Below are 19,012 nucleotides of genomic sequence, written 5' to 3'. Positions count from 1 at the left end.
TTTGATGTGGGAAGTGTATTTGTCATGTCAATATTTGCCTGCTTTGGTTTGTCCCTAGACGTCCTCGGTCTGTGCGTCGGACTGTGAAGCTATCAGAAGTAGCCCAAATATTTTCTGTTTTTATCTTTGAGCAAATCCTTCCTTTCTGTGAATGGCAGTATAAATATTAACCAGCTGACTGCTCTTCATTTTCTGATAGTGAAGACTTAACTGCCTTATCTACTGTACATGGATTGTGCAGACTCTCTCTGTCTCTCTGTCTCTCTTTCTTTCTGTCTCTCTCTCTTTCTTTCTATCTCTCTCTCTTTCTTTCTGTCTCTCTCTCTTTCTTTCTGTCTCTCTCTCTTTCTTACTGTCTCTCTCTTTCTTTTTCTTTCTGTCTTTTTTTTCTTTTATGGTTACAATGCATGCATGTGCATGTTCCTTTGTCTGTGTTTTGCCATCAGTGTGTGAGTCCTATGTCTGTGCTTGTGCACGTGTGTGTGTGTGTGTGTGTGTGTGTGTGTGTGTGTGTGTGTGTGTGTGTGTGTGTTTGTGTTTATGAGGGGAATTTGGCAGACTCCCAGGATTTTTGTCTTGGTTGATAAAAAATGCTCTGCCTGCAGTACACATCTACTTGAGCAAGGGAACACACAGTTCCTGGCTGTCCTTTCCAATTGGCAGTCTCCGTACTGCTCTGTGACTGATAAGAGGATAGTGTAAATAAAACTGTACAGCACAGCGCGTTACTGCTGAAGCAAAGAGGGGAGAGCATGGTGTCTGCACTCATTGTTCTGACGGCACTGATCCCCCCCCCAACCTCCCCCCACCCTTTTTTTTTTTATGGATTTTTGCTTTTTTTTGGTACTGAGTGTACTGTCTTATATAACCCATTTGTGTAGGCTCACCGAGCAGCAAGGGTATGTTTTTGTTTTTGCGCTGTATTTGTCTACTCATGTTCTTGTTGGCACTGCAAAACAGAGAGAGAGAGAGAGAGAGAAGGGGGGGGAGAGGGAGAGAGAGAGAGAGAGAGAGAGAGGGAGAGGGAGAAGGAGAGACAGAGGGAGAGAGAGAGGGAGAAGGGAGGAGAGAGAGAGACAGACAGAGAGAGAGAGAGAGAGACGGTGAGCAGGCTCATCACAGGGGCCAATGAGGAGTCGGTTTTATAACATTAGTGTGTGTGCTCGCTAACCCCGCCTGTCCATTACAGTCCCACTCCAGCAGCACCCTCTGGCTCTCTCCTCCCTGCCGGCTTCAGGGTAATCTGAACCTGCATCAAAGCAGCATCCCTCTGAACTGACTACTGCTGTAGACTTTTATTATATTGCTTAAATTTTATACAAAAAAATACCATTTTGAGATTTTATGTTAGACTTTGCAGTTATATCATGCATTACATTATAAACACATTGTTGGAGATGGGCTGTGTAAGGTGGTGTTCTTTAGTATTATCATGGCACCAGCTTTCTTTTTAAGACCGGTACTTCAGTAGTGTGCAATATACTAATTAGTCTCTAATCAGTTACTGATTGTTTTATTGTGTGGCATGACCATCCTGACCACTGACCAATCAATTGTGTTCTCAATATGTTGGTAGTTATATCTTTCCCAAATTATAATATGCAGCAATATAACTGCAAGATTGTGGCATTTGTCATTGACCTCGTCGCCGTGGGTAGCTTGGGGGTATGCAAAGTATCCATACTTTTGGTCAAAACAGGACATTTGTTGCAGTAGTTGTTGCTGATGTTATTAGTGTAGTTGTGTTTCTTAGTGTAAACTGTGTCTGAGGAGAGTGGATATGTTGTATCTACCTGTGTTACACCCTCTCTGTGTTTCATGTTGGATTAGCACTGGGCTGGGTATCTCACTGCCTGTTCAAAATTAAAAAGCATTTGGCCAGACACACAATGTTGTCCACATCTTGTTTTGTGTCAACATTACACTCTTGTTACAAGTGGGACATGGCCTGCAAGTTTGAAGACGGATGGCAAAGAAGGGATAGCCTGGAAGAAGGGGGTATTGAGCGCTACGCTTGCTCTGTCTGGCTGCCCAAGAGCGATGCTGCTGGCTTGGGAAGACTGCAAAGGCTCCAGAGTCCAGCTGGAGTTTGGGGAAGAGAAAGATGGAGCATATAAGTTTACCATGCTACAACTCAGAGGGCACCTGGGATCCGTACTCTAGCCGGCTGCTGGGCGACCTGTGCAGACAGCGACGACCCAGCTGTGTTTGACACTGGAGGGGAAAGCGCTAGATGTGTTTGTTACTGGAACATAATGACCAAACATTGCTAACTTCTGCCCTCCAATGCCATTTCAGGCAGGTGCTGGCTGTATTGTTGGCCAGGCAGCTGCTCCTGGGAAGGCAGAGGCTAAAGGTAGTGCACATAAGCATGCTGGCGGTGGAGATGAGCATAGTAGTTAATCAGGTCTTTGAGAAGGCTGCACAGGAAGATTTGGTACTGAAACACTTCTTGAACGCACTGCTGCCAGAGGAGCTGACACGGTATGTACAATTTACCACAATGATCTGCCTTCAGGCAGAGGCAGAGAGGGCTTGGTGGTGGCGGCGGGACACTATGCCAGTCAATACCACAAACTAGGGGGGAAACAGAAGCCAGGCAGGAAGATTTACTGCTGAACTTTGGGTCGACTGCAACATAGATGGGAAACAGCTCACTGTCATTATTGACTCATCCATGTCACTGCTATATCCAGGCATGCTTCTTTGCACTGAGTGCAGCACAGCAACCATCCAAGCAGCAACCATCCAACTCAAGTGTGGCTTTCATTCCCCATGGGGGAAGCCGGCAGCTCGGGAGGAGCTGAACATGCAGCGTCAACAAGATGATGTACCATGTGTGGCAGGAGCCAGTGCCTGTGAAGTGTGTGTGGCAGCTGCAGGTGCCATGCATCCCGAGAAAGACGGTGCTGGGTGCAGTGCAGGCAGCAGCTGGCATGGGGCACTTTGGTGAGGGCAAAAACGCTGAAGCAGTGACGGTTCTACTGGCTAGGCTGCCACACGAAGGTGAAACTTGTACATGCGTTGCTATGACCAGTGTACATCAAAAAAAGGACTGCTCTAGAAGTTACACACCACACTTAGTCCCTCCACTCCAGTGCACCAGTGGAGAGGATGCCCATGAAGGTGGTGTTCAACTGCCCACTAGGGACAGAGGAAGATGGCACACCCAAAGCAGGGGAGCTGCTGCACCAAGGCCTCAAAAGAGGACTGGGGCACCTACTGCTGAGGACCTACTGAACAGATTTGGACTCCATGCAGCCCAGGGACTTTATTCAGGATTTGTCGTTTGCCAAGATGGCCAACCAACAAGGGCTGCTCTGCTGTGCGGAGCATTAAAGGGTGTGACCATGCAAAGTGGCTCTAGGGAGGTGCCACACTTCCAATTAAAATAAGATCTTGCTGTTTTTGTTGCTGTTGTTGTTCCTGCTGTTGCTGTCTCTCATGTTTTTAGTGTAGTTGTGTTGCTTAGTGTAAATGTTTGAGGAGGGACCTTGCAATTTATTGCAAAAATCTAAAATTCTCACTGTTTAGTTTAAAGATTGGCCTGTGTTGTTTTGACAAAATTTCTTCTTGCTTGATCATCCAAACACCTTCAATCATCTAAACACTAACAAACTTATTAGGAACATCTTATTAGTCAGAATGTTTAGAGGGCCCATTTGCATATATTGTGGCCTTCTGTGATTTTAGCAGGCCAGAATTATGATAACAATTAAACAATGTATCATGCAGCCCTCATTTGAACCTTCAGCTCGAAGCTGCTCTTCTGCAGAATGAGTGATCAGCCGAGTGTCCTCTTTAGCGGCAGTAAATCCCTCTTTTCTAGTTGTGCAATATTTCAGAGGGGAAGTGAAAAGGGAACAGGCCGAAGTGGCACGTGGCACCTCTCCTGCGCTTGTTGGGAACCTCGCGTTGTGTAAGGGCCTATTATGTCAGGTTCGGCCCTGCTGTGGCAACTCCAAGGAGGTGGGGGAGAAGGAAGTGGGAGTTGTTAGAAAACAGTTCTTTTATAGCCACTGTTTTTTTTTTTGTTTTTTTTGTTTGTTTTTTTTTGTGTGTTTTTTTTTTTCTTGTGCTGGAGAGCCAGTTATTTCTAGCCTTGGCCCGCTCTCATTCTTCACTGTGGCCCAGAGAGAGAGAGAGAGAGATAGGGAATGAGGGGTGACAATGAACGGGGGGTTAAGGAGTTAGGAGACGCTGTGCCAAACCTGAAGGGGAGGTGTTTTTCTTCCACACTTTTCCATCCTCACTTAACAGGAAAGCACCTATTGATCAAAGGGGAAGTCTAGAATTTATCACTTTAATTTCATGACTTTTAAGCAGAGGCTTGAAAGCACCCTCCCGCTGGGTGGCTGGACGCCGTAGACCCCCTGTGAGATAATGGACTGCTTGAATAGACTGACACCTGTGTTGCGGGTGAGTTTCAGTCCTGCTCCCTCGCTTTCCCTCTACCACTTAATGTGATGATTAATGTCCTGCATCCTTCCACCTGAGGCTACTGCTACAGTACCTGGCTGCCCCATGGCCATATGTGGGGCTGTTTTGTCCCCTCTCCCCATGCCCAAACACCACCACTTCGGGACTGTCCTGTCTATGTTGCGTCCCCAGTATTCAAAACTATTGTTAAATCGCTAAAAATCCGATCGCTAAAAATCAAGATGGACTGCTCTACCAGTGCTTGAATTCCTTCGCATTTCTGAAACTACAACTGTTTTCTGACTTTACCCACCACTCTTAAGTGAATAACATTTACCATGCAGCCATGACATGCAAACCTGTAGTGGCTTTTAAAAAAATCACAATGGCAAAAAAAATGGTATAATTATATAAGGGCTGTCACAAATACTCGCGTTCTCGATGAATTGGCTTAGTAATTAATTTGCAGTGTGAGTGATAAAGAGGTTCTTCACAGGAGGGAGCTGTTTGCACTGAACTGTATTTGTGTGCATCATTGAAAACAAGAAAACCCACGCCAGCAGAATGTCACAAATGCCTGTATATTTGTAGTTACAAATTTCATGTATATGAAGTAAAATGAGATGTTTGCTGTTATAAATTGAATGCCTGCAAAGCAAAAGTGAAATATTTTGGTTACGTTTAGGCTGAACAGGCCACTCCAGTAATATGAAGAAAACTGCAACATACAGTGCAGAATATACCACTTGAATGCCTGTTACAACATTTAAATAATTCAGATGTTAGTGCTTAACTAGAACAATAGTATAAAACCCAGGCCTGTTAAAGTGATAATACACCACTGTTAGCTAACATAGCATTGAAATTCCCATCGGCTTTGCAGTTTTGTAACAGTGATCCTCAAGCTACAAATAAAGATATTTCTGCATTCAACACTGCAATTGCAGCATTAGATTTTTCTCAAAATTACTTAAGTGGCAGTAAAAATGTCTTAAACATTGTTTAGTTGTTTTTAGTTTGTTTTGTAGAAAAAAAGAGACTCAAATAATCAAGAGAATTACCGGATTACTTGATTACTCACATAATCAATAGTGACAACCCTAAATTCTATATTATTTCTTTCTCTGTTGTAGCTCATTGGAGAATTTTTATTGAAAGTTTCTTTAGGAACTCAGTCTGGAGGGGGGGTTTTGTCTCCTCCCTCACCCAATGTATTCTGTTTCTCTTTTCCATTATATGCATTTCGTTGCTTTGTACTTGCGACATAAGCAATGACAAAGTTGAATCCAATCCAATATTATTGTGCATACTTTCTGGATCCTTTACATTTTAGCCATGCTGTTGTCATTGTTTGACAAATATATAAATTGGGAACAAGCTGGTATAGAAACAATTTGAAAGTGCAGACTCAAAACTATCAATAATAGATTTTAATTGAATAAATACATTTCATTATTAATGCTAGATACATAATTTGTTTGTGTACGTAACATAGCAAAACAGCTTAAAACATTTATTAAACAGTTATTAAACTGCAGCCAAGCCACGCTTTTAATAGTATTGCTCTGCACTGATAGCGCAACATCTTTTGACCAGTTTAAAAAGGGGTTTTGTGCATAAAGCAGAACATGTTATTGCACCACCTATTCCACCAGTGAAAGATGAAAAGTGTCTCTTCCTGTCTCAGATGAGAGTACAGTATGTTTTGTAACTTCACAATGGTTGCGAAACGGGGCCCTCGCTTCATCTCCATCGCACTGTTTAATCTTAACTATGACTTCCTGTTTTGATTGCTGAGGTGCTGTAACTATAGGACATGGTGTTGAGAATACACTGGGCTGTGTTGTAAAAAGAAAGCTCCACCTCAGCTCTAGCCACACCTGCGCCAGAGTCTGAATGTAGTACAATAATGAAGACTCTGACCTGAGATGACCCCCACCCCGCCACCCATCAGACACTCAGGCCAGTGAGTGCTGCGTTAGTTCCTGTGTTTGGATTGACATTGCAACACTTTTTGCACATCCACATTCTAGAAAGATGACTAATAGAGGGGGTGCAGTTTTTTTTTTTTTCTTTTTTGGAGGCTGGTGGGGAAGGGGCAGTTGTCCTTGGTAACCATGTTGTTTTTTGGCATTATTGTTACATTTTGAACTATGGCTTCATTTATCCTGCCCTAAGGCATTGTGGATTGACAGTTATGTCTTATTTTTTTCTGTACAGCTGGAGAAAAGGCCATCGTGTGTGACCAGTGTGGAGCTCAGTTCCAGAAGGAAGATGCTCTAGAAGCACACAGACAGATCCACACAGGTAAGACAATGACACCTAGACCCACTGGCTGGGGACCTAGGTTCAGGACCACCCAAAAGGTCACCTGCCCCACAAAGGAACATTTGTGGAGAGGAATAATTTTTTTTAATTTTTTTTTTTTTCCCCCCAAAATATTTTAAACACGCACATACACTCTTTACATGCAGAAGGGTCTATGTGAGACTGAATGTTACACCATGGAGTGCTAGACTGGTGTGTGTTAGTGAGCCTGGGTGCTAGAACATTCTCCCAAGGGCAGAATCTGGAATCTTCACTGGCACGCAGGCTGGTAGATGACTGGAAAAGGGCTGGAAAGGCCAGCCAGTCTTTTCTTTGGGCGATGAAGGGGAGGTGCTTGTCTGTGCAAAGGAGAGAATTATGGGATGCAGTTAAGGAATAGCCGTGGTCAAGCTTGGCTGGGCATGTTTGTTTATTAGTGTTCCCACAATAATGAAGTTGCGTGAAGGAAACCTCCATGTGATGTGTGAAAGCCCATACCGCTTTATTTAGCCTCGGCTACAGCCAGGCTTCTCAGGTTTCAGCTTCTGCTTGTGTTGGCTTGGCACCAGAGCGGGGCATGTGCTGACGTGATGCTGCAGCGCTGTCCCGCACAGGATGACCTCTGCTGTTGGGCCGCTTGGTGAGAGAGGAGTGAGGTAAAGCGGTAGAGAGCTAGTGATATGGTGATGTATGTGGCCCTCAGTATATTAGGATCCTGCCATGCTCCAACCCCTCGTTCTCCTGACAGTCCCGGCTGTCTGCCCTTGGGAGAATGTTCTAGCACTCAGGCTTACATTAATGCACACGAGTCTAGCACTCCACAGCGTAGCCATCGCTCTCACTTAGATCATTCTGCATGTAAAGAGAGCTGTACAGGTTGAGTTATATGATCCTATATAGTGTAATGCAAGCAGTAACCCTTGACCACATGAACCAGGTCTCCCTAACCCCCCACCTCCCAAATCCAAAAAAATGCAACAGAAAAAAATCATTTTTGTCAATTTCAGCCTGAAGGGACAAGAGAATTCTGTTCACTACTGTGTTTTTTATCACTGTGATATTTTTATCACTGTGTAAAAGATGCACAAGGCCTTTTTCCTTTCTCTTACTGAGAGAGCATGCAGGTTCATGCAGAGAGCTGTTCCAATCGGTAAGTGCTTATTTTTGATTTGTTTAATTAAATAGTTGCGAAAGGCAGGACTGATGTGTGATTTGCATTCCTTGAGACATTCTTGTTCAAATGAAAGAAATGGCCAGTTTTTCATGTTGGCCTTAAGGGTTAAACTGTAGGTTTATTATTAAAACTTAAACTTTGGCTTTCCTTAGCCTAAATAGCTAAACAATATGAAAATGCACAGCCAAAGAATACATTTTTGCAACACCAACATGTCTTTACTGATTAATGTCATATTACTCAAGAACTACTGTAAACTATTCATTAACTCAGTGAACACAATGTGTGACTTATGTAGGTGTGAGATTGAGAAATGGAAATTGTCCCTTGTAATTTGAGGTTAATATTCAGTGTTTGTACTGTAGTTTATAGCTGCAATAACAGTCAGCTATTACAGTTTTTGTCAAGATCTGAGTGTCCATAAGTGGCCTTGGGACCAGACTATTTGTAGGCTTTTGTGGAAAATGCTAATACATTAAAACATCTTCTCTTCAGTTGTTGATAAAAAGAAAGTTTGTTTGTGTGTGCTGTTTTTCTTTAGTTGAGTAAATTGGAGTCAGGGGTCTTGGAAAGCACAATGGCGAGTGATTCACACTCGAATGCTCTCAAAACAGAATCACTGTAAGTTTAAACATCAAACACAAACGTCTTTGGACGCTCTTATCTTTTCAGGTTAATCCTAGAAAATGTATTTTGCCTGATGTATTGTAAAGCTGAGGCAGGCTTTAAATAGTCTGTGGCAGCACAGCATAGACTTCATCAGTGAAAACTCTGCTCCTTACACACGCCTTTTACAGCACCACACAGATCCCAGTCCTGGACGGCTCGTGCGTGTCTGACAGGCTCATGTAAAGAGCTCGACATGCCCCTACTGACGGGGGCCTCCACAGGCCTTGACCAATATGGGGCCCGTTGTAAAGAGGGGTTAAACGGGGCTAACGATCACAGAGGCATACCAGCGGAAAGCCTGGCTAAATATAGAACTGGAGTCTGGAGCAAAAAAATGGGCAGCGAGACTTGTCCTCCTGCCAGGGAGCTGAACAGCAGTGAGGCCAGCCTCCCCTGTGGCTACCAGGCTTATATTTTAAATGTGCTATAACGCATGGCTAGTTTGATACGCTGGGCCTTTTTTTTTTTTTTTTTTTTTTCCCCCTCCACAGTCCCTCAATATGCTCACCCATATGCTTCATTTCTGCAGCCTAGATAGACTAGAAGTGGGTTATCAGGGGGTTTTATGTGTGAGTCAATGTGGAAAATATACTTTTTGAAAAGAGATTACTGACGTACATGCAGCATACTCAAATGTGTTTTACGCTCACAAAATACAGTTTAATGCTGATTTAGTGCCCCTGTGAAGCCTACAACTGGAAGAGGAATTAATGTTGTTTGGTTATCTTTTAGGTACTACTGACTAAACCAATATCTCTCACTTTTCTTTTTTTTTTTTTTTTTTTTTTGCTCAGTCAAGATTGATGTTACTTCACAATAACTGTCACAACCCCGTCCCCTCCTATCCACACACACACACACACACACACACACACACACACACCCCTCCTCCACACGTATGTATACAAACACACCCTCTCTAGTGGATATGTAACTCCGTGTTGCACCCACCGTATAAATAGTTAATGACTGTCGGCATGGAGGTGGTGTTTATGATGGCCAAAGTTTTCATGTCGTTGTCAACATCCAGGTCTCTGTTTTCAACTTGGCAGCTCATCCAGCAAAGAGCCAGAGAAGTGCAGAGAGCAGCGGTCATTTCCTGTAATGCTATCTGAAACTGCTGCTAAAGTCGACTGACTTACATGAGTGAGTTATTGGAAAAGCCTCCATGGCCAAATCAGTCATTCATGGAAAACATACATGCTTGGATCTGGTTAAACCATACCCCACTGGCAGTTAAAACAGCCATTAAATAAAAGTTATTAATTTTTCAGGTTATGTTTCAAGAGATTAGATATAATTTGAACATGAAAAACATTTTGTTCTAGTGTATACATGTTACACTGGGGAATGACAATAAAAGACCCCTTGATCTGACTTTCGTAAGGAAGGGGAAAGTCAAAGCAACAAAACAGGACTATATATATATATATATATATATATATATATATATATATATATATATATATATATATATATATGCACTGTTCAGTTTACAGACCGTGCAAGATCAAAAACTATGAATAGGCATAAGTTTTACACTGTTTGCACTACAGCTAAAAACACCCAAACTGGACATCTGAGACTGAGTAAGGTTTTATGGAGTGATTAGTTTATATTTATAATCGGGATAACTCATAAGACTGAACTTTTGCAGATTTCTTTGAAAGTTATCTGAAAGCATTTTTCCTGGAAAGAACAAAAGCTATAATAAAGGTGAAGGGTATATTATACATATATATTAAATAATGAAATTTTTTATATTTAGTTTTTGCGATTTCTGTTTTCTGTTTATTTTTGATAGTGAAAAATGAATAACTTGGTGGCCGTTTTTACTGGAAATGAAATAAATGAAAGGGTCGTTTCTTACTTTTCCACAGTACTGCAGTTGATTTGGCTTAATTTTCAGAAATAATTACTTTCCCACTGACTTTGAAATCAGTGCCATCTGCTCTCGGATCATGCTGTCTCCATGCTGTATTACAGCACAGAAGTGTTAAATATGAAAAGGTGCAAGGTGCCAGATGAAAGCCGCATTCAAGCTTTTGATGGTCAGCCCCATCTTAGCAAACACTTGGCAGCTGTGCCAAATGCCAATATTCTGCCAGAATTCTGAAGTCATGCTCATTCCAGGGTAACACCGACCTTCAATGGGCACCATTGTAGCACCCACTGTGTGCTGTTGACATCAGAGAAATCAGCTGTTGCAATAGTTAAGCTTCTGGAAGGAAACTGACCCGCACTGTTTGTTTCAGCATTTTGCCTTTTCTTTTCTTCTTTTTATTATTTATATGTGCTATTAATTTACTGTCTAGTCCTCTTGAGTAACCAGCATGATTCAGCGCACACCTACTATGCGAGGACCTGATCTCTTTTCAATAACCAAATACCACTGAGATGACACATGAATTATCAGCTAAACATAATCTGGATGGCGGCCAGACTTGGTCCTTGTCAGTACTCATTCTTTGGCTAGGTGTCGCTCGCTTTGACGTGCGTTCTGTGGCTCTTTAAGACAGTGCAGGGGCTGCTTAAAGCACCAAAATAGTTGGTAGTGTTTGGTGCCAGGACTTTGAGAGGAAAAACATCATGTGCTGTTGTTGACGCACAGCTCCAGCTCTGCTAGAGTCTGACCTACTTTAAAGGGCAGAGCCCAATTTGAAGAGACTTCAAATCCAGGATCACTCGTCTCTTGGGATTGGAACGAAACAGAAAACGAAAAATGAACAGAAAAAAATAAAGACGCAGTCATGGATGTTGCTAAAGGGGCTTTTGCGATATGTAGCGTGCATTTGGAATGAGCGGTATTGATTTCTGTCTCGCTTCAGTTTGAGTCAGTGTTTGGAGTGATATGATATGTGGCAGAGAGCTGAATTTAGCATGCTGGGGTGCTGTTATCCCCCTGTGATGAGAGGATATGATAGGGGGGAAAGGTCTAAGTTGTCTGTGGCAGCTTCAGAAGGGTGGGTGGCTACGAATAGTGTCTGGAATCTCTGTTAACAATGCTGTTATGACACAGAGCAGAGGAAACGGACCAGGAAACCCCTCCGTCTCTGCAAGAACGGACGCCTTTGAGTGAATCACGCGTCCATTGGGTCCCTGGTTAGTCAGTATTAGTCAGATTTTCAGCTCCTATTTCAACCTCAGGCCGCCTGAGATGTTGCCATGCGTGCTAAATGAGCAGCGACTGTTTCCAAGAGAGAGAGAGACTTTGGGTGTTGTTTCCAGAGAAGCTCAGTGAACTAGGCAGAGCAGCTGACTGACTGCATGTAAATCCAGAAATAATGGCAGCGACTGCCCCCCTCTTCCCTCTCGATTTCCCCTCGTCCTTTTTAAGTGTTGTGTTACAGGGAAAATATGCAAACCATTTTGGATAGGGAACAGTGGATTTGCTCGGTGGGAACACGGCGTGACTCCAGCGAAGCAGGCCACAGAGTAAACACTTTCTTTCTCAAGCCAGAAATAGTTTTGACACAGTGAGAGAAAAGCAGGAGGACAACACGCCTGTGTTGTGGTGCTGAGAGTTAAAAAGGAGCAGCCCCCAACTTTGTTTCTTATTTCTTTCACCCCCCCTTCCCACATTTGAAAATATCCCCTAATCATGCCCCCAGTAACCTGAAAACCCCCCAATCTCCGCTTCAGAATTGTGCCTGTCACTCACAAACGAGGTCTCTGCCACTGGTAAATAAAGGTCATGTCATACATGTCCATTATCTCAATCATGCTAGTGCAGGCAGCGCATCTGTTAAGAATTTAGTTAATTGTGATGTTATTAAGTTGTCAGAGCGCATTAAAGTTGCACAACACAATGTGCCTGTGTGGTGAGTGCTTTCACAGATTTGTACAAGGGCAAATTTGTTAACTGTAGGCTTATTTAGTTGTTAATCTTAAGGCTTATTATCAAATAGCTACTATGAATTACTCAAAGTACTAATAAATTAATGTGTGTGGAATATAGTTATTAGAGTACACGAGGCAGATGGGTAGAGGCAGGAGTTAACCCCATATTTCCCCCTTTAAATATGCTGCCAGAGGACTTGCGCTGCATTATCCCTGAAGGTTAAAATTATATTTCAGCATGTAGAACCAGAGCTTTTTGTCACCATGTTTTCTGTCACTAAAAGATGTTTTTCCAAGTGAACATGTGAACTAACAGGTTATTGATTTGATTTTATTAGAGTAGCAACAATCCACAATTGATATTAAGTATTTTCCTGCTTGCATGTTTTATTTTATATTACAAACAGAATAAAAAACTTATGTTAGATATCAAGTAAATAGATACAGAATAGATACTGAAATAATACGTTAAATGGAAGAAATACACTTTTTTTTTTGCTTCAGCTTTAAAAGGTTAACTCATTTTAATTTGTTTTTTTTTACTAATACATACTTAATTACTTTAATTTTTTTTACTACCATGTTTTATTATTTATTTCTTTCATCAGAATAACAATAACAGGCAAATGAAGAATGAGGTTTATACCTATTAAAATATTACTCAAAAGGATGAATACAGCATTGAACAGTTAAGTTTTTAAAAGAGATGGGTAGATTAAAAGGCAATAATAGCTGCATTTAAAGGGTTAATACTAGAACATGGTATTAAAATATTGCCTTCTGCTGAAGAAATAATGCAGTCAAAAGGGATACGTGAGTACTTAGCACACTGTTTGCAAGCATCCATGTCCTAAGGTTGAAGTGATTAGTTTGGCCCAAGCTTGTGTGGTAACAGAAACAGCGTCCATGTGCCGGTCAGCTGCCGATGATTAAATGACTTATTACCCGTGCCAGACTCTATCCTCATATCTCATTTTACATCCATTACTGCGCAAGCTGTCCCCCACTCCAGCGGAGGGCCCATCTGTCCGAGTCCCTCTCACTTTCTGTGTATAGCTTACTTACAGTCAGCTTCTGCTACTGAGATTTAGAGTTTGATTGTAAATATTGCAGCCATTCTTTTTGTGAGCTAAATATCTTCAGCAAAACTTCATGTTAGGACTGTGTGATAGGAAAAGCAAGTGCTTCATAAGAGTGTGCGCTTCAGTTGAGGTATATTGCATGGATAACAGGTGGCAAAGCCCAGGCTTTCAAAGCACAGCTCCTTGCTTCTGCATTAGTGTTTGACCCTGCGCTTCACAGAGGTTTTTGAGCTTCACCACGAAGGTCTTGAGATGAAATGAAGAGCCTGAGAGGCTTCATTTGAATGTGGGGTTGCATCTGTATTTGGGCCATCTGAAGCAGCAGCAACCTAGCTCCTCTATAACGCTTAAATGCTTTGAAGTGGTTTGTGTGTGCTTGTCCTTACAACCACCCTCTTGAACAGAAGGCTTTTCTCCTTTTTACATCCCAAAAATAAGGCGCATGCAAGTGCTTTGGCCGCTGTATCAGTGACCAAATTAAATCAAGTGCAGGCCAGACTAGCCGCACTCTCTCTTTTTTCAACCCCCCAAACTAATTTTTTCCCCAGATAGGATCTAAATGAGTTTTCCAGTGGCTGCGATGCTCAGCTGGCTGATAGATACCATGTGCAGACGTTCGGCCAACACCCAGAAGTAATCATCTGCTGGCAAGAATGTTTAGCTATTAGGCGAAGTATAAATTCCCACAATGAGTTGCGCTTTTATTGACTGACTCCTTGAATTCTAGTCACAGTGTGGTTGTGTGTTCTGCTTGAGAATGCAGGCCACCAGCCCTTCAAAGAGAATCTTCTTTAGACCCACCACCGACATGCAGCTCTGGGCTTCTCTGGGCCAGCTTAGCATGGACGGTGGTGGGCCTTTGTGGGGTCTCTGCATGACAGCCACGGCCGACATTGTCTCCCGACACCGATTTGACAGAAAACAGTGATATCTAAATCCGTTTGGCCTGGCGCTAGGGGAGAATCTCCACGAGAGAGGGTCTTTGAGCATTGTGAGGAGAAGACAGCAGCACATGTCCAGGGGAAAACATAAAAAAAAAAAAAAAAAAGTTTTGTCCAGAGATTACAGACTCCTGTAGGCCCAGCGATTCATATGCTGCAAAAAAGAAGCCAGCAGGAATCTCCCAATCCACCAGCGTCCTAGCCAGAGATGTGTCGCATCGTCCAGCTACAATGAAACTCATCCTGTGTTGGACAAGTATTAACCCCCCCCCCCCCAAATCTGAATGTATTGTATCCAAAATACTAATGGTCATAGTTAATTAGTTAGTGTGGTGGAGGAAAGGGGGGGGGGGGTTGGGTTGGGGGGTTGTACAGGAAAGTCTTTTGCTATGATAAAAAAGGGAATGTACGCACATACTGAGAGGTGCTTTTGTGATTGAGTTTCCCACCTTGAAGTATCCCTGTAATGGATTAACCCCTGTGCCATGAGTGGCTGAATAGAAAAGGATTCACTAGAGGCGCAACGGCGAAGCTCCACAATGGACCAGGCTCTCTTTGTTCCCTCAGCGTTTGGAGTAAATCTCCCCCCCCTGTAATTAGATTTGAGCTGTTTGCAGACATCTCAAAAGTGATCGGTATAATACGTCAGAAAAAAAACTGCACCCTTTAATTTACAGTGCAAATACCTTTCCATTAGCAATGGGGGATTTGGCTTTGTTCATTTCCCCCTCCAAAAAAGAGAGTGTGGGGAAAGGGAGGAGGAGGAGGAAAAAAACACTCTTCTGTTACTTAATTGTGGACGCCAAGATTAGTGCAGACACTTCCAACCTTTCACCTCAAACAAAGGAGCGATCAGGTCCGGTTGCCTAGTGACATGGTTTTCACGTTGGCCAATTTAGACGGGTAGTTGGCTCCAGCTACCTGTACCCATTCCGCCGATGGAGCAACAGGGGCTCCATAATCATTGTGGTGGTGTTGATGCTTGCAGACTTAAAGAATGAAGCAGTTCTCTTCCTTTTATTTCTTCTTTCCGTCTTTCTTACTGAATATTTTGCTCCTATCACACTCCCTCTCTCTCTGCCTCTCTCTCTCTGCTTTTCTGTCCATCTCTTTCTGATGGCTGGAGTTAAGTTGCGAACTCAGATGGGAGCCATTACGCTATGGAGGCTTGCCCTTATCAGTTAATAGCAGGTTTCCAAGGACTAGGATTGTTTTGATAGATGACACCTGGTCACTCGCTCACCACTCAGTCAAAGCAGAAGAAATGAAATGGCTGGTTAGATAAGGTGTCACTAAAAATCCCCATGTATTGATTGCCTGTGTTCATAAAAGAACAGGAGGGGTGAGAGTTAATCTTTTCTAGTGCGCTTCTAAGACACTTGGTCTGCATTCAAGTAAAATTGGCTATGCTTGCAGAGCATGACTGTGAGGGAGTTGTGTATTTGTGTAGGAATTAGCACCAATATTTTGCTTTATTTGTATGCGGCACTCAAAACTAAAACTTTCAGACAGCATTTATATCTACTGTGCCCGACTGATTATGGATATTGAAGTGTAGATATTAAATTTCAGGTATTTAGAGGCAATTACTATATGTAGTGTGCCAAAAAGTGTTGTTGAGAGTGAAAACCCACATATAAGAATAATTGGAGTAGACTCTACCTTTCAGTAGATAATTCTTTAAAAAAATAAAAATAAAAAACTCTGTACATTAGAGGTGTGAGTGTAAGATAACCGTTTTTGCATTTTAAAGAACATAACGTAAATGTTTTATGCCAGATACTTCTAGAAGGATACATCCAAACCAAGAACCTTTATTTGCTAAGGTTGTAGGTATTATCTAGAGCCTATCAGTCCACTTCAGAGAGAAAGAGGAATGCTGCATTGTAACGGCCCTTCCATGCAGGAGAAGGTGTCCATTTACAGTCCGGCTCAGTGGGCAGGTCGCGTAGCCCAGTGCTGACCACTAGCCCTGGAATGTGATTGATTATGTGGGATTTGTGCCATTGAGAACCTTTCAGCAACTCCAGGGGTCACAGGGTCATCTCATCCGCAAATCGGCTTCCTTTTGTACAGTGAAGGCCAAGAGAAGAGCCACACAAAACCCTCTTCCCCACCCCTCCTTCTTCTTCTTCACCCTGGGAAAATGGGGGAAGGGAGTGTCAATTAAACAACTCTCTCTCCCTCTCTCCCTCTCCCTTTTCATCTGTCATTAAAGAGTATGTCGGTCTTAAATTCACCCAACATTTTCCGTTTAAAAAAAGCATCGACATAAAATCTATTCAACTACAGCAGGAAACTGAAGCAAAAGTTATAAGACCGTAAAATGTTTCAAATTTTTGCTTCATAAAGAGAACAATGATGTTGGTCCATATTAAAAACTCAGACTGCTTTATTGCCCTGAAGTCATTAAAGAAATGTTTAACAGCTGTTATTAAAGAGCTGGCAGTTACAGGAGCTCAGTTTCAAATTTACGCTGCAAATATGAATATGTAAATATGGAACAATGAAGAGCGCTTTTATTTATTTGTTTTTGACTGCACTCTTTAAAAGTAAAGACGTCAAAGGTTCTTTGGAGCGATGTTATAGAACAGAGGTGCCCAAATCTTTTGTTTTGGAGGACCAATGCAGTGTTTGTGGTGGGCTGAATTCCAAAATGATCAAAAAGCATACAAATATAGAAATAATGTTTTAAATATTTTTTTAACATTGTACTATATATTTCTGCCAGGCCATGCTTTGCGCTGACTATGCTACTGTAAAAGAACCATTTATTGTTCCCTAACAAACCTTTCAGTGAAAGATTATTTAACGAAATCTTTTCTGTAAAAGAGTAGTGTGAGCATCAAGAACCTTTTTAAAGGTTCTAAAGGTGCTAAAATTTCTGTACTAATTGAAGCTAGTCATTTAGGAGCCTTTGTTTTGAAGAACATTCAGCATGATGACTTGTGCTAGGACACAGCACTGTTCAAATGTCCACACACTAAATACTGTTTAACCATTTAGCTTTGACCAAAATCTAGGGCACAATGACCACTGCCCCCACACCCCTCTAAAAGGGAAAAAGAGAGAGGGAGAATTGGTTTGGCAATTTGCTGAACTTTGACAAGTGAGGCAAAGCCGCCATTAGACGCCCTGCCATGGAAGCCTTTGATGTGTGGTCAGTCAGGCCTCCGGATGACAGTGCAATTCAGAAAATGTGCTAGTCCTTGGCCCTCAGAGTCTAGTCTTTGTGGTCAGCAGACCTGGATTATACTTTAACCCCAAGGAAGGTCTCCAGGCAGGGTGAAAGGCCAGTGATCTTTAAAAAAAAAAAAAAAAAGTGAGAGAGTAAGCCTTTTCCCTCCAGTCTGGAATGCAGTATCTTTTTACCCAGCGGTCTCAGTGGTCAGTGTTTTGTTTGTTTGTTTGTTTGTTTGTTTGTTTGTTTTTCCCTCCCCTGCTGAGAAATGTTCACCTGAACAGAGCTAAAGTCAATCCAGGCCTGAGTTTTGCTCTTGCTCTTCAGTAGTCAGAGATACTTGTTGTAACAAACAGATGACGCTGTCCTGCTGGAGTGCATTCCTCATGTGAATGTGAGAAGCACAGGGCTCATCAGTTCCTGACTGACTCACACAGAAATAAGCTCTGAAATGATGTTTCATTTGCTAAATTTATTTTTGTTTTTGGGTGGGTGGTCAATGTCATGATCAGTACATTTTTCTATATAGAGAATATCATTGGTATTGTCACTTTTTCTAGAAGACAAAACAAGTTGCATGGAGCATAAAATACATTTAAATCAAGTATAGAAAGCCTGTATAGGTTTTCTAATCTTTTACTAACTCCAGAGAAAAAAAAACTGCAATGATTGTCTATGATAATTGACCACTCACTGCAAATGCACCAGGTAAATATTAGGTTGAAAATGCTGAAGTATTTCTTTAAAGAACTGTGCATTTGAAAGGCTTCTTTAGGGAACCAGTTATGGTTCTTCTATGGCATCACTCCAAAGAACCCTCCAGAGACCCTTTTTAGCACCTACACTGTGCTGAGTCAAGAGCAAGACTGTGTGTCTATATTATCTAGCTCATTTAATGAGAAGTTAAAGATGATTCCTCAAAACAATAAATACTTCTCATCATTAAAGTATTAGGGTTTCTGATTGTCAGTGGTAAATAGAATCAGCCTTTAATTAAAATGTATTTCATATTACGCCAATAAAAGCAACATTTTGAATCTGATTTGCTCTGGCTCTGAACTGAGCTTGATTAATGTTTAAGGGAGGATTTTCATTGCTTTCATGTGCGTATCATTTCTAAGGCTGGTCATTTGAGGTCTTTCCTGCGCTCTTCTAGCATAAAGCTCATGTGGTCACAGCCTCAGAGGTCAGACAAGCTAACATAGCCCCCCCTGCTGGTAGACTGTCTGACAGTGCACCCACTGGACACTTTCGGACACTGTCCTTTCCTCTTCTTTTTCAGGTGAAGTTTTTTTCTCTAAAGCTATGCTCATGTTAAAAGGTAGATGCCCCTATTTTTTATTCCTTAAAGAAATACTGTTAAGTGCCTTGCAGCGCTTGAGTAATGGATGGACAATTT

The 19,012-nt window shown here is 42.1% G+C and overlaps 1 protein-coding gene across 2 annotated transcripts in view; it reads left to right on the top strand.

The window, feature by feature from the left end:
* The window catches only part of zbtb16a (zinc finger and BTB domain containing 16a), a 116,476-nt gene that overhangs the window by 67,097 nt on the left and 30,367 nt on the right, over positions 1-19,012 (top strand). For both annotated transcript variants that reach the window (XM_017719856.2, XM_037545716.1), the window contains exon 5: positions 6,640-6,726. In XM_017719856.2, coding sequence (XP_017575345.1) covers positions 6,640-6,726 — 87 coding nt within the window. The remainder of the gene's footprint in view (positions 1-6,639; positions 6,727-19,012) is intronic.

This window comes from Pygocentrus nattereri, chromosome 16 (genome assembly GCF_015220715.1).
Source record: "Pygocentrus nattereri isolate fPygNat1 chromosome 16, fPygNat1.pri, whole genome shotgun sequence".
NCBI lineage: Eukaryota > Metazoa > Chordata > Actinopteri > Characiformes > Serrasalmidae > Pygocentrus > Pygocentrus nattereri.
This window is presented reverse-complemented; position numbering and strand designations above follow the sequence as displayed.